At 40.7% G+C, this 15,097-nt stretch overlaps 1 protein-coding gene across 2 annotated transcripts in view; it reads left to right on the top strand.

Annotated features, from left to right (window-relative positions):
• afg2a (AAA ATPase AFG2A) overlaps positions 1–15,097 on the top strand; it is a 110,298-nt gene that overhangs the window by 82,658 nt on the left and 12,543 nt on the right. Inside the window, exons 15-16 of one of the 2 annotated variants that reach the window (XM_008421145.3) lie at positions 8,566–8,730; positions 10,053–10,799. In XM_008421145.3, the coding sequence (XP_008419367.1) occupies positions 8,566–8,730; positions 10,053–10,076 (189 nt within the window). In that variant the 3' untranslated portion in view covers positions 10,077–10,799. Of the gene's footprint in view, positions 1–8,565; positions 8,731–10,052; positions 10,800–15,097 lie in introns of those variants that run through there. The other variant, XM_008421144.3, reaches the window with a different exon arrangement.

Raw genomic sequence — 15,097 nt, 5'->3', positions numbered from 1 at the left:
TAAAGCAGAAACATTGCTCTACTGTAAAAGAAGCTTTTAGCATATTGCTGCATCCGGACTGTCCATGTTGTGGGCAGGGTGTGGTGTGATAAAGCATAAGAGGAACCTTGTTCTAATTTCTGATGTGAGCCATGAAGAGCTAATGGAGTCTTTATCCACTGAAGTCACCCAAACAAGGACCTTAAACTTTTATTGCTACAGGTGCATTTTTGCATTTATCTGCCATAAACTCACTCTTGTTAAAACTTTATTAAATTAACCCCCTCGTTTCCCCATTGTTGGGACTTTTGTGATTGTGGTAGCACTACTGATGTTTTGAAAATTCCTTTAAAGTCTTTTAAAGAAACTTTTATTAAATTCCATGTTAGTTTTTACTCACATCCATCAACGTTTCTATAATGCAAGCGCTTACAGTAAGCGCGAATGAAGGCAACAGTAGCAGTAAATGCGTGAGTGTGCCAAATGCATAACGAGATGAAGTGTTTTTGGAAAAATGCTGATCACTGGCCGTTTCTGCTGATTTGTTTGAGGCAGCAGCTCGACAGGGTGCCCACCGGCTCAGGGGCAGATTATGGAAACCAGACCTGGCGAGTTTACACCGAAAGCAAAGGTCCTGCAGAGTTAAACTGCGAACTGTGGACAGCTCACAGGAAACACCTCTTTGTTAAGCAAACATACATGTGTTTTATGGCAGCTACTTTTACTGCGTTTTTATTTTGGGCTCCAATGAGTCGACATTTCAACATGGCCTCGGCCTAATTTCCTCTGCTTTTCTTCACCTTTTTGGGTGGACAACCTCCTCCTTAGACATGCACACACAACATCTCTACCTTCTCCTATCAAAATAAGTTTTTTTTGGCCTTGGCCAATTTTATTTCCGAAGAAGTGTGAGGGCGAGCCATTCAGCGTTGTTTTGACAGATTCAGGAACTTGACTGCGGCCTCCAGGGCAGCTGCAGGGGCGTGAGGCCCTCGCCTCCAGAGTCTTCACCCTTCCGCCCCAAACTCTCAAAACGAGCAGCAACACAGCTGCCGTTGAATCTTCTCGCCTTGCTGCAGCCCCTTCACCTGGGGGGGCTCTCAGACTCACACCGACACCATGAAAGGTAAAAGAGGTGTGACATCTGACTCTGTAATGAGCGTATTTGCCCAGCCGTGCTATGAATGCACGCTCTTTCGTATGTAGAAACACACATTCCACTAAGATGTGTTGAGGTTTGGAGCCAGACTCCCTGCTGGGACCACACTTTTTTTCTTTTTTTTCTTTTTTTTACAAATAAAACATCTGAATGCCCGACACTCTAGGACTTAAACAAACACCCAAATAATTATGTGTTAAAGGAAATTTTTGGTTTTATTACAGCTTCAGTCTTATTTTCGTAACAGTAACAGTACGCTCCAGAACTTAATTGCTGAAATCTCAGAGCGAGTTGGAAAAAAAATGGAGCACGTTTGGCAAGAAAAGTAGTTTTTAATCACACAGACCTTGCGCAAAACTGGAGCTTTGTTAATTTTTTTTTAATATATATAAAATGAACGAGTTAATGGACAATATTTAAGACTCTACATGACATTGTAGACAATTTAAACTGCTGAATAAGCATATGAGCACTATATTTTTTACCTTTAGGTATAATTTGTGACTTTTTTCTGTTACACTATTTAATTATTTGCATTTGTATCATATAGTTTTATCAATGCATCCACATACACGTTAAAGCCTTTTTTGAAAATGTTTTCAACACTGACTAAAGTCTCTGTAATACAGAGCATGAAAAGAAACACCACAAGAGATCATTTATAATGTGACTGTTGACGAGTAAAACTCGATAAAAAAGTTAACATCTGTTTAGGTTTGTGTTGGTTTCCAGTTTTCCAGCAGAAGCCTCAAAGTTTGGTGCCAACATTGATGGTATTTGGATGCTCATACTTTTCTTACTTTACTTGTGACTTCAAGAACAAGAGCAAAGTTCTTCCTGACACTAAACTTTCATATTTCAGAACTACAGTGCAGAACTAAAAGGACTTTATTTTAGTGCCCCTTCCACTCCATTTTTCTTGGACATCATGCAAGAAAAAAAACTTGTTTTTACTGCAGCCCCCACATTTCTGTTCTTGTATGCATTACCCTTAAACACCCAGTGTAAGCTGAATAAAAACAGCCGCAAAGTATGATGCTGCCACCACCATGCACCACTATTTTTGATGATGTGTGGCCATAAAGTTGAACATTTGTTTCTTCAGACCAATAAAACATTCTCCCTCATGGTTTTGGGAGCAGTTTCACATGTTTTTACAAAACTTACCTGCCAGAAATTCCTGTAGGTGCTTTATTGTTGCTGCTGGCCTCCTGGCAGCCTCCCCGACCAGTTTTCTCCTCGTCTCCTCATCAATCATAAAGGTACCTCCAGTTCTTCATGGTGCCATATTTTCCCTACTTTATGATCTCTGTCTTCACCATGTTTTATGGTGCGTCTAATCCATTGGAAATTATTTTGAGCTGATACCTTGGATTACTGATGTTTTGGTAGCTCCCATCAGCTTTTTCTTTAAGTTGTTACTAAGAAAATGTAATAAAGTTCTACTAGAAGAATCGAGCTTCATTTGGGGCTAATCAGGGGGACTTTAAATGATCGACTCCAATCTTTTTATTTTTCTCCCTGGAACATTTTAGCTTGTATTTCACTGGAGATAATAAACAAGTTAAAGATCAAATTAAATGTTCTCAAAATGGTTTTATCTCTGTTCTATTTTTTAAACATAAAAAAGCTTGCCATTTTAAAAGGAGTGTGTATTTTTTATTTATTCTCTTGATATTTTCTAATGTGTGTTTAGCTGGAGAAACCTTTCGGGTAAGTGGTTGATAATTCTTCTATATTAGTTCCTTTTCAGCGCCAAAGAGTAAGAAGTTTTCACTTGTTCCCGTGGTTTATGCTTCTTTTTAAGACTACAAATCTCGACTTGCTCCTGGCTGTGCAGAGCATGTGGGGCTGCAGCGGGTTAACAGCGCCAGAGTTATTTGCTTCTTGGACACGGTGGCCTCGCCTGCCGGATGCAAGTTTGACTCAAGGGCAAAATCCAGAGTGAAAGCCTCTCATGTTTTTGACTGGTTGCCAACTCCGGTCCCTCCCTCACCGTCGCTCTCAGGCCCCTCGGCTCTGCCGTCCCCTCCCCTCTGCCTGTGATTTACTCTCTCTTTCTCTGCACACTCGTTCCTCCTCTGATCCTTTCGCGCATCGGAATCGGCTCTGACATAAAGCAGGCCTGGTGTCCCTCTGCAGACAGCGAGGCCTCCTGCACAAATTATGTCATCTCTGTGGAGCGATGCGCTCCGAAAAACCTTCGATGGCCACTGTAAATCTTATTTGTGGAATGTGAAATAACTGAATGAGCTCATGGCGTGTTTTCCTTCACTGGAATCTCAAGGGACACACACTACATATTTGATGGTTGATGTTTTTAATTACAGCTTTAATTAAAGTTTTATTCAAAATCTTCCGATATGATTAAGATCACATTCTAAATGTATTTCAATCTGATCTGTAGTGCACAAAAATATTCAACACTACTGTTACTTATTAAACGGAGGTCAAGCACAAAGGTAAAAATGAAAAACTAAGTACACCCTACCTCTAGCAGCGATAGCTCTGCAGTTATTTCCTGTATGACTTTATTTAACTCTCACATGTCCATTCATGACATGGTTTTTTTCTACTTTAGTGGCCTTTATTCACAATGATCAGACAGAAAAGGGAGCGAAGAGACAGGAAAGATGCATCAAAGACCCAGAGGTCAGAGGTCAACGCCTGGACAGCTGTGTTGAGGATGAATGCCTTTTGTTTTTTGATTGGAGTTTGTACAAAACTCCAGAAAAAATCCAAGTATATATATATATATATATATATATATGTGTGTGTGTGTGTGTGTGTGTGTGTGTATTGTTTTTTCAGCAATTTTTTTTAAGTTTGTGTACTCCACTTAATTAATCTATTACTAAATTAGTTGACAACTATTTCAATAATTAATACGGTTAAAATGAATAATCGCTTCAGCCACACTTGGAAGATATCAGAGCATTTTTTCCTTTGACTTTAAGCTTTGATCAGATGCGACCATATTCTGTTAAGAGAGAAAAGACCCTCAATTTCAACCTCCCCAAACAAGCCGTGTTTGTTCAGTCATTTGCTAGCTGTCCTGTCATGACCTTTAACCTTTAACATGTCACCTGCGGCCTGCAGAGTCTGAAGTGGAGCTCTTGGATTTTAAAATATCTAGAGAAATTGCAGTCTGACCTCGCTGGTACATCCACTTCTGGGAAAGCTCTGATCTGTTTTCAACTTCTGCTTTTGAGAAGTTACGGACTTCATTCATTTTTTTAATAAATGACCTTAAAATCCTTCCCAGGTTGTTTGATAGAGAGGCAGAGATGGGAGGAAGCATCTTTTCAGTCATTGCTGATTCCTTTCCAGCTTGGCATTGTGTTCTCCAGACCAACAAACTACTTTAGAGGATTGCAAAGGGAAATGTAGATTTTTTTTATTATGGAAGACGGTGTACATTAAAGTATAAATTGTTTTATATTTTCTTCAGGATAACTTGCTAATATTCCCAGCATTTGAAGTTCTCTCTAAAAGCATTACTTAGAGACATCATTCGTACTTCCCGGTGTCTTAACATATGTCAGATAAATGTGACGGTTGCTTCACATGTTTTTTGATGCAGTAATAACATTCTGCTTGCATGCTTCATGTTGAATAGGACGCAAAAATAGCACCATTTTACAAAAGGTGGCGTGCGCTTGCTGCACGCTTGGATCAAAAAGCACACAAACTTTGATCTGAATTTATGAAAAAAACTACAAAATAGCTCTGTGTGTTAATGTTTCACAAATTGTCCAGAAGAAGTGTTGTTAACACAACAGTCGTCATTTTGTCAGCGTTTAGTCGGTGCCCTCCCCTAAAATCTCCAAAGTCATCACAAACTTTGGTGACCTTTGCTTGAGTTTTCAGTTCCCATTGTGCTCTGTGTGTTTTTTATTTATTTATTTATGTTTTTATGGGGTTTTTTTTTGGTGTGAGCTTTGCTTGAATCACCGAGTCAGAATGACTCATGGCGGCTTGAAAGGATTGCGGACTGACAGGTTAGGAAACCACATGCAGTGAAGGCCTGCAGGCGGGGAACAAAGTCAACTCACGTCTCCCCAGGCAGGCCGCTCTGCTCAGACAACCTGTTATTATTTTGGTAATAAAAAAAAGCAGCAACAAAGATAAGGTTGGAATTTTAGTATCTCCGACTTTGTTTTCTATTTATTGATTTTAATTCCTGCTGTGATTGGCAACAGAGGTGCGCTCCTGATGTAACCGTGTCGTCGTGGAGCTAAGAATAAGACACCTGGATGGCGTGGGCGTCCGTTTGTAAACAGTGGGTAGACGGCGCTCTGCAGGTCAGATTGAAGCTGGCCAAGAATGTGCTGCAGGAGCAGCAGCGCTCCGAGCACAAGATTCCCAGCATTCCTTGGTGGTTAAGGAGAGGCACTGGCCTTCACAGATAGGAAGTCGTCTGTCATTAGGGGGTAATCACTTCTTGAGGAGGATTGCAATTCCTGGAATGATTACTGTTGTTATCGGCAGTGAAACTTGGCGCAGAGAGCAGATGACTGTTTTTCTTTTCTTTTCTTTTTTTTTATTTCTCTCGGTGAGATCGAATGGCCTTTTCCAAACCCAGCAACTTTTTCATGGTTTTCTTTTTATTGCCACATATGTTGTGCTCTCACCCAGACTTGGTGGTGAACTTCAGTGTTGACTTAAAGCCAGTTGGTATTTCTTACCTGGGGGCATTTCTAATTACTAATGGCTTGTGTGTAATGGTGCCTATCATGTCAGTGGTGCAATGAGGTGGATGCAATCCGTCATGCAGACTCATGTTAAAACAACGGAGAATTTGTTGAACCTGGAGTTATCTGTGGGGATTTGCTTCATCTCACGCTACTTATTTGTGTTTGTTTGCAGGGTTTTGCTCCTCCGGTCCTTTAAAGTTGGCTCTCAGCTATTTGTGCCCCTTTTCTTTTCTTCCCCCTTCTCCCTTCTTGCCAGTCAAGCCAAATTTTCAGGTGGAAGAAGCATACCGTTAAGGTGAGAAAAAAAGCCCATCAACGCTTGCCCGACATGCCAAGTATCCATCTTTCAGGGTCCCCCCATTACCTCCTCCTCTTCTTACCCCACGCCACCACAGCTACCCCCTGATCCTTGAGAGCAGGAAGTGTATGTTGTTAAGTGATGGATTGGCCCCGTGCTCTTGCTGAGAGGGAAGGGGAAAAAAAGGCCTTTCTTTCCTCTGCAGGGCAGTCAGATGAGTTTAGCAGTTTCAAAGCTGAGAGGTTCGGCTCTACTTTCTCGGAGCGCCGGAAAGCTGCAGGCTCGTCTCCTTCGTATTAGAAGGGACATAATGCCTCATAAAGCAGCAGGTTTCACATTGAAACCAGAAAATAAGAGACCAAAAGGACGGATTTCTGTCTGTTTGCGTTTGCTTGCCAGAATGCTTGGGGGTTGCGCTCTATGAGAGCTGTTTTGCTGGAGGTCAGCAGGTTTGTGTTGGCATGCAGCCGCCGGTTACTTCCAGAGAGGGCAGCTCAGGAAGTGTCCCTGGCACGTCCTCCGCATAATGCAGCACGCTTCACTGCTACCGGCTCAACCTGCTGTGACAAACAGGAACAGGCTGAAGTCCCCCCCTGCACCCAATCACCTCGGCAAACCAAACCGAGTCTGGAATCTTTCGGGTTTTGATAAAGAAAAGTTCCCCCAGTAACAAATAAATCAGTGGAATAATGCAAAGGCATGCAAAACAAGAGAATTTCCACTCATGATCCATGGCTGTGTTGTCAGCCGTGGCCCTGTTGTGGTTACCAGAGCCTAGCTACGGTTTCCGTCACCTCATGTTCCACAGACACACACAGGAAAACCAGGAGATAAAAGGCAGGGAAGCTGTCCGCTGGCACAGCACATGGAAACAGTTTATATGGAAAAAATAAAGCAAACCCTAAAAAAACTGGGTTATTTTTATCAGTTTACCTGCAATGAATTTTTTTGTTTTTGAGACTGTAGGTAAATTAGTTCAACTTCCATTATATTCTCTTAACTATCTTCACCTCCTGCTGCCGTACGGCTCTAAATGCAATGGCATCAATTAGAAAATTATGAATTGTATATGCAATCTGATAATGACCTATAGGGAATATAACAGTGCATCAGCTCAGAAGGTGAAGAACAATACTGAGGTCACCATCTGACATTTAAATAATATCCTTGAGAAAAATAAAAATCCTGTTTTTGTTTCCACAAATAAATTATTTGGAAATCCTAAAGTATCTTCAGAATAATTCAATCCAGGTTTAACCTTTCAATATTATGCATATGAGGCAGAATCACAATATTAACAAAAGTATGTGACATTAGGGGTGGACTTAAAGTTTTATCACAATATTTTGTGGTAGTAGTGTGTTTACCATATTTTATATTAATAGGAAATTAAAGAAATATCTCTTCAAATGTTATTAAATATGTAAAAGGAGTATAGTTACATTATTATTAAAATTTCTATGACATTTTTTTGATTTATCTTTGATGTTAAAAGGCTTCCTTGCCATCACCCTAAACAAACCTTCTCACAATGTGTTTACCTGCCTTGAATGTTTTTCAAGTACCAAAAAATCAGGAATTTTTTATTAGTGATAAGCTAAAATGGTGAAAACGCAAATTTGTCACTTCATGTAAGACTCATGAAAGACTTGAAAAGTATCTGCAGCAGCAGCATGATGTATGAAAAGGAGCGCTAAGGCTGCCATTCCAGTTCCTCCAGCCTGCACTGATCCCTTCTGACGTGACCTCCCGCCTGGCTTGCGTCTGCGTCTATCTCCTGCTTCGTCTCCGCCGGCCCCGGTTTGGCCCCAGTGTGGCCCCGGTTTGGCCTCCTTGGCCCAGGTCCAGGCCCTCAGATCCACTCACTCTTGGAATTTTTTTCATTGTTTTTCATTTATTGCTGAAACTCTTTGAGCGTTCAGTCGTGTTCAGTTAAAAACCAAGATTTTTTATTATTATTTTTTTAAATCCTGCATTCATCCTGCTTGTCAGAATGCATTCATCAGCACAGGTTGTCACTGCGAGGCTGAGGACAGCGAAAGTAGACGTGCCATATTTGTCTGTCTGGGCTTGAGAGGCGCCTGCCACCTAATGACGTCTGACAAGCGAGGCAGCGGCGGCTTCGGGTGCTCTGGGACTGTTTTGGGGTCACCGTGATGTGATCTGTAGGAAGTGGGGGCTTTATCAGATAACATCCACATTGTCTCCTTGCTGAAAACCTCAGTTTCACCGTTTTCTTCTCAGCCTCAGTCTTAGCTTCAGTTTCTACCTCTTCACCATAACAAACCACCACTAAGGAGGTCAGAGGTCACATCCTAACAATTTAAGTTGCAAATAAACAGCTGGAGATCTAGGAACAATGTGGAATGTTCTTGTGAACGTAAAAAAATCCAAAATAATTTGACTCAATTTAAGTTTTTTTTATTTCTCAGGCTTTGATGCGTCCAGGCCGCCTTGACAGGATTGTCTATGTTCCTCTTCCCGACGGTCCGACCAGATGGGAGATATTTTCCCTGCAGTTCCGTAACATGCCCGTAGCAGAGAGCGTTTCCCTCGATGAGCTGGTCACTCGGACCAACAAGTACTCAGGAGCAGAGGTGAGTAAACCTACATGCTTTATAGGAAATAACATTTTACTTTCTTTCTGTTTGATCAATCTGGGACAGAGGTTTTAAAACGCACAGCTCTTTCTCTGCCAAGGTTTTTCACGTTGTGGAACTTGCATGTACATTTTCTATCCAATAGTTTTCCAAGACTGAACAAAAGGGTTTGATCTCCAAGTCTGGATAACAAAAAAAACACAGGACGAAAGTCAATATTTGTATGTTGTTGTTTTTTTATAGAGATACTATAATGTTACAAGACTGGATCTGAGAGGGTTAAACATTATGCACACATGTTGTGTTGAGCTGAGGTCTGGGTTTTGTTTTATTCTCTCAGAACTGGTTTCAGTGTGTTTGCCTTCCCGATGACCCAGTGTTTTCAGACAACTTGTACTTATGTCCACGACTCTGAAATCTGCAGTTGTTTAAAAATGGCTCCAAATAAACTTCCCCAAGTGGTGCTAATCTACACTTTTCCCTCTTAGATCTTCTCTGAGTTCTTAAATTTTCCTGAGTTTTAATCTTTCTAATGATTTCAGCGAAGCAAATCCTTTTTTTGCTGACAAAGTTAATTTACCCGTTGTAGCCAATCATGATTACCAACCAGACGTTACGAGGCTGCAGCCTTTTCAAGTTAGGACATTCTGTGTTGCTCAGTACCCCTTATAAAAAATATTTAGGTTAGTGTATCTAAATATTTAAGCCTATTCATATGATCTTGACCCTGTGAGTATCAGAGAAAATCCATAATAAATGCTACCTTGTGCAGCCAGTTTTTCCTTGCAGGTGTGTGTGGTATAATTGCTCCACGCTTTATGAGAATGATTTATCAAAATCCAAAAGAATATGACTGAACAAGCTGTTCCAGAAGAGAACAGAAAACAAGCATGTACAATTACATCTGTAAACAATAAAAATGCACAAAGCAAAATATTTGACAAAATAAAAGAAGAACTCGTTTTAACTACAGTTGAGGAATTGGAATCTTGCAGGGTTAAGATTAGACCACAAACTTCACCAAATTTTAAGAGTTGGAGTATCTTTGAAAGGCATTCATAATTATTTCTCAATTTTGTTGTTTTGTTTTTGTAGCTTAGATGTTTATAATCATTTCCAAGTCCAAAATGAGGAACTATTGGCCTTTTTTCAATACCAGCTAATCAGCACAGCTCGACTTGGCTACGTTGTACCAGAGCCCTTTTTTAGAACATGTTTTTCTGCAGTCTCAAGTGTGTCAAGTCATTTCACTGATGCATTAAATGTTAATTGATACTGACTGACATGAACCAAGAAGTAAACATTACTCTCTGCACCAGCGAAGGAATCTAATGGCGGTCTGAAAGCCGGAGCGAGAGCAACGAGTTCACAGATGGGTGTTTGAAGAACATGCTGCTGGGAGAGGCTGTCCAACGATGCTGTTAGGCCTTCATGCCCTGGTTGTTGCCCAGAGATGATTCTTAATGTTACCACTTCATGTGTGTTAGCCATCTATCAGAGTACGGATATCGGATGTCAGAAACCGCTGGTAGACTATCAAGCAAGGGTCAACAGTTTCTGTGAGTTTATTGAAAATCTGGTAACTGAACACGTGTCACTGGGTCACATCATCAACATGGACAATATGACCATACTGGTTCTCCTCATGTTTGACAACTTCTAAATAACTGCAACTTATATTCAACTGCTATGTGTCTTTTTCCTCTTCATGACACATTTTTTTGTATGCTACGAGTTACAGCCCTGTATACTTGCAGAGATTTAAAGGAAAACCTAATAGATCTGTAATTCACCACAGTGGGAAATTATAACTTGTGACAAAACCTGCTCTCATTTTGATTAAGGAAAGAAAGCATGGTTATATGTCTGCTATCAAACGCCGCCCATGGTCGCCTCAGTGGTCTGGCTGTTGACCTCCTGCTCTAGGTAGTTTGTAAAATGAATGGCATCAACTGTGTTGTGTCTTTTCCATGGATTTTGGGTTGTTCCCTTTCTTAAATCCAAATTTTGCGTCTGTTTCATAATCCTAGTGTAAAAATTTGTTTCCACAGAGAAACAGCCGCTTCTATATATGGAAGTGCAAATGTAAGAATTCAAAAGACTCTTTTTGTTTCAGTAAAACATGTTTTAAAATGACTCATGATCTTTGGCTTCTTATTAATAAAACTGATTTCTTTAAGTGTTATACTTTCAAAATATGTTAATATAGCTCATTAATAATAGACTAGAGGAAAAACACGCACATCCAGACCCTTTAGTCTTACAAATTGCAAACCTTTTTCGTTACTAAAATTTTGAATATTTGCACAAGAGTTATGATTTTCACACTCTTTGCCACCTTCAAAACATAAACATGAACTTTTCTCCTCTGCGATGAGGAGAAAAGTTTCTCCTATGAAGTAGTCTTTCTGAATAGTGCTCAGAAACACCATTTCTAATCTACCCCATGCAGTTTTTTTCCTGCATTATGTTCCTATTACTGTAGGTCTGGCACTGTGTATAAATTCGTCATTGACAAATAAATGTGTAGATGCAAGTTTGCATTATTGAAATTTACATTTATTTCCTCGTCTTTCATCTTCTTAACCTTCTGCTACTCCAGAAGGCAGATAAGAAGTGGTTCTGGTACTCCAGAGTGTTTTTTCCATGATGTCTGCATCGTGTCTGTGCTGTGTCACTGAACGCCCTCGTGATCTCGCTGTGGACAAGGAGTAATCATACAAACATTCTTTTGTGCAGAAGATTTGTTTCTCTGTGTTCGTCTGCCACGTGATTCACATTGTGCCGAGCAGAAACACTGCTACTGTCCTCCATGAATAACTTCGAGATTCTTAGCAGCTGGGAAACAATTTGATGAAGAATGCGTCACAGTTTGGATTTTTAAAAATGCACTGCCATTGAGTGAAGTGGTTTTTGTCAAATCATGTTTTTATGACACATGACTGTATTTATGCTAAAAACGAGCTAATTTTCTGTTTGACTTGAAAGACAGGACTTTAAAATGTGCAGCATGTTTGCACCTCGACGTAAATACCTACTGTATGTTGAGACTTCAAAGGTCACAGACCTAAAAAAAGAAGTCATGCAGGTCCTGAAACACGCATGCAAAACAACCAGAAGCACAGTCATTTGCTCTGATGCTGTTTTCATGGCTGTTTCTGTTAGACACGCTTGTGAATGCAGCTTTGCACAGAGGAGAAAATCTGTGATTGCTTGCTGCTTTCATGTGCTTCTCTGACACAAAGCAGGAGCCAGGTTTGTTTGGATCACAGAAACAGAACCTTAAATACCATCATGTTGAATCTACTCTCCAGCTTAACATTTACACTTACCAGCTGCAAAAAATGCTGCTTTATATTGTTTTTAATTACGTTTTTACATTCAAGTAGTGAAGGACGTGCAGCAAAATCTTGCGGATTTCTGATTCCATTTGCATCCATGCATATTGGGACAAAACTGATCTTCCTGGTGCTAGGCTCATACCATCCTTTGGTAAGATCCAACCTACTTTTTTGGGGCTGTTATCTAAAAAAGTGATCCCATCCCTCCATGCTCTACAGGCCCCACACCAGTATCAATTCTGGCATTGTTCCCAGATCACATGGCCATAATTCAAAGCTGGAGAATGAAGGCTGAAATGGTTAGGATTCGTTCAGAGAAGAAACAATAGAAAAGATAGAGTATGCTGGGGTGTAGGGATGTTTATGTCTTTAATCATAGAAGATAACTAAAGACGTAGAAGATTGATTGGTCTTGATACCAGACATTCTGGACTATAAAATATAAATTATGAGTTCAGAAAATGTAATATTTTAAGCATAATGTGTTGAGTCTCTCAACAAGCCAGTAAAATGTGTGATGGTTTCCAGTGTGCGTTGAAATGCTCCAGTTTTCTTGTTCAACATCCAGTAAAAGTGCATCCATTTGATCGTTTCATACCATTTAGAGATATCCTTGTTTATTTACTTGCTCATTTGTTGTATTTGTCCCTCAGGGCTCAGTTCTTGTAAACACAGCTTTATCTCCAGCGCCGTGTTGTTCGGTTATCTGTATCCTGTTTTCTCCCAAACTTCCCCTCAGCGATCAGCGAGTTTAAAGTTTCATCTAATCTAATATGATCTTTAGCGCTGGCATGTAAAATATAATACCCACCCAGGTGAGACGCAGCTTTCCATTCTACCTATGACTTCTTATCGGCTCGACTGTGGCATGCCTTTGAATTTTTGTGGAGCTTGGAGAACTCAGTGGCAAGTGACAGCACAACTCCATTCCACAGATGAGACACTACACCAGAAACCCTGATGTCAAACGCAACATATGATAGCGGGGCTTTGGTTTCTTGCTGCATACCTCCTCCAGGTGTACGCCTGCTTTAGGCTGAATTCTGGGTGGGGGATGCTGTGTCAGAAACAGGGGGAAAGAGTTTGTACTTTCAGGATATAGGGAGGCCCTATATGTAACCTCAATCTGCCACCGATATGTAGTGATATATTATAGTGTCAAAATGAGAAGACAGGAGGGCCTAAACTTTTCAGCGTCCCGACCAGACTTGATTTAAGAAGAATTAAACCTTTTTTTATCTTGCTTCAGGACGCACTTTGTGTTAGATAAGAGAAAGGTGAGATATAACCCTATGAAATATTGAATATGTGGGGTTATGAGTGTAAATATATAGTTCCATTTTTCATCTTTAGTTATTTTGGTAACATGTTAGCCAGTAATGTTAAAGTTATGTAACTTTACAATACCAGGAATAGCCAAATTTCTCTGTGAGACTGAACTGGGAGCTATTATGTTTGACTTTGTCTGCTAACTCGGCTGGCAGCTGGTTGAGCCACAGCAGCAGTCGACCGCGTTCTCAGCTCAAACTGGATGAGCTAGTTGGCTTGTCATCCTCACTGATTTTTTAAAGATTGCAGCATTAACTTGTCTTATGAAGGCTTTGATTTTTGGAATAATTAAGACTTGGTTTTCTTCTGGTTTGTATGATTCAGCAGGCCCAGGGAAAGACCTGGACTTGTTCTGATGTTGCTTCTCTACCAATATCATTCTGGGGAATTTCAAGCCATTTGGAGACCAGAGGGATATCTGGACACAGTTCTGGGTCTGTTCCAGTCCCGTTTGTTGGAGCCCAAGCTGTTCGCCAGTATGAAAGGATAGTCCTTCCAGTAGGTTCTATGTGTATCTAGGGGTTTCCTCAGATTGAGACATGCTTGGAAAACCTCCAAAATAAGGTACCTTTACTCAAAGCTCCTCATCTTGTTTCTAAGGCAGAGCCTTGCCACCTTACAGAGGAATTTCATTACAGCTCCTTGTGTCCGGCATCTCATTCTTTCACTTGTGATCCATGTCTCCTGACCATCGTTGAGTAATTCAAGAGCTTTCCTCTTTTTCAACTCCTTCATCGCCACAACAGACTTGGGCAGACAAGGCCCTGATCCATCTGTCCTTCTCCAGCTCCATCCAACCGTCACTTGTGAACAGGACACCAAGATATTCAAACTCCCGCTGGAGGCACAGACTGACCGCCAAGCTGAGGGGAGCAGTCAACCTTTTTCCGCTTGAGAACCACTGCCTCAGACTTTGAGGAGTTGACTTTTACGTTCAGTGTAATCTGATAAATGTGCCGGGTATCCAGATCTATGTTTAGGCGGTGCACAGATAGGTACATTCAGAACAATTCACTCTTCAGTCTGACTTACCTGGAGCTTCGACTTTTATTACATTCTTGGCATTTCAGACTTGTAAGAGAGAAGAGAGAGGTTGAGTTGTAAGATGGGGGTTGGGATTGTCATTCATCAGGACACATTTGTTGTTTCCTCGGAGCTAGAAATTGCTAAAAGAAAAGAAAAAATTCACCCGTCTTCCTACCTGCCTGGAGTGACATCTGGTTTCTCAACCATCACCTTCCCCCTAACTAACCCCTCCACCCACAACAGATTTTAACTCACACTCAGGCAAGAAAATTGCTCCCGGCTCTCCTTCCTCACCTCTGTCGTCAAGTCCTCCAAACAGAAGCAACATTTGATACTGTAATCACAGTGTTGTTAGAAGAATAAGAAGAAACAGAAAGGCTAAACTTGCTCCTCAAAGAAGGTGTGATGCTGTGCGGCTCTTTTTTTCTTCTTCTTCTCAAGCCCTAACATGAAAAGACCTTAGGGAATTATTGCTCCCTGTTAGATAAATGAAGTTTTTTCTGGCCTCATTTGTTGCTTTGTTGAAAAACCAAGGCTGTATCAGCTTTCAGCAATTCTTTTTTTTTTTTCTTCTGTCATTTTTAATATTGACATCGGCAGCAAGCAGACATCAGCTACAGTTTGGTACCAAACAGACATTTTGATCTGTGAACAAAATGTTTTACTGT

This window comes from Poecilia reticulata, chromosome 10, assembly GCF_904066995.2.
Source record: "Poecilia reticulata chromosome 10, P_reticulata-male-v2, whole genome shotgun sequence".
Taxonomy (NCBI): domain Eukaryota; kingdom Metazoa; phylum Chordata; class Actinopteri; order Cyprinodontiformes; family Poeciliidae; genus Poecilia; species Poecilia reticulata.
Note: the sequence above shows the minus strand (reverse complement) of the source record. Positions and strands in the feature narration are given on the sequence as shown.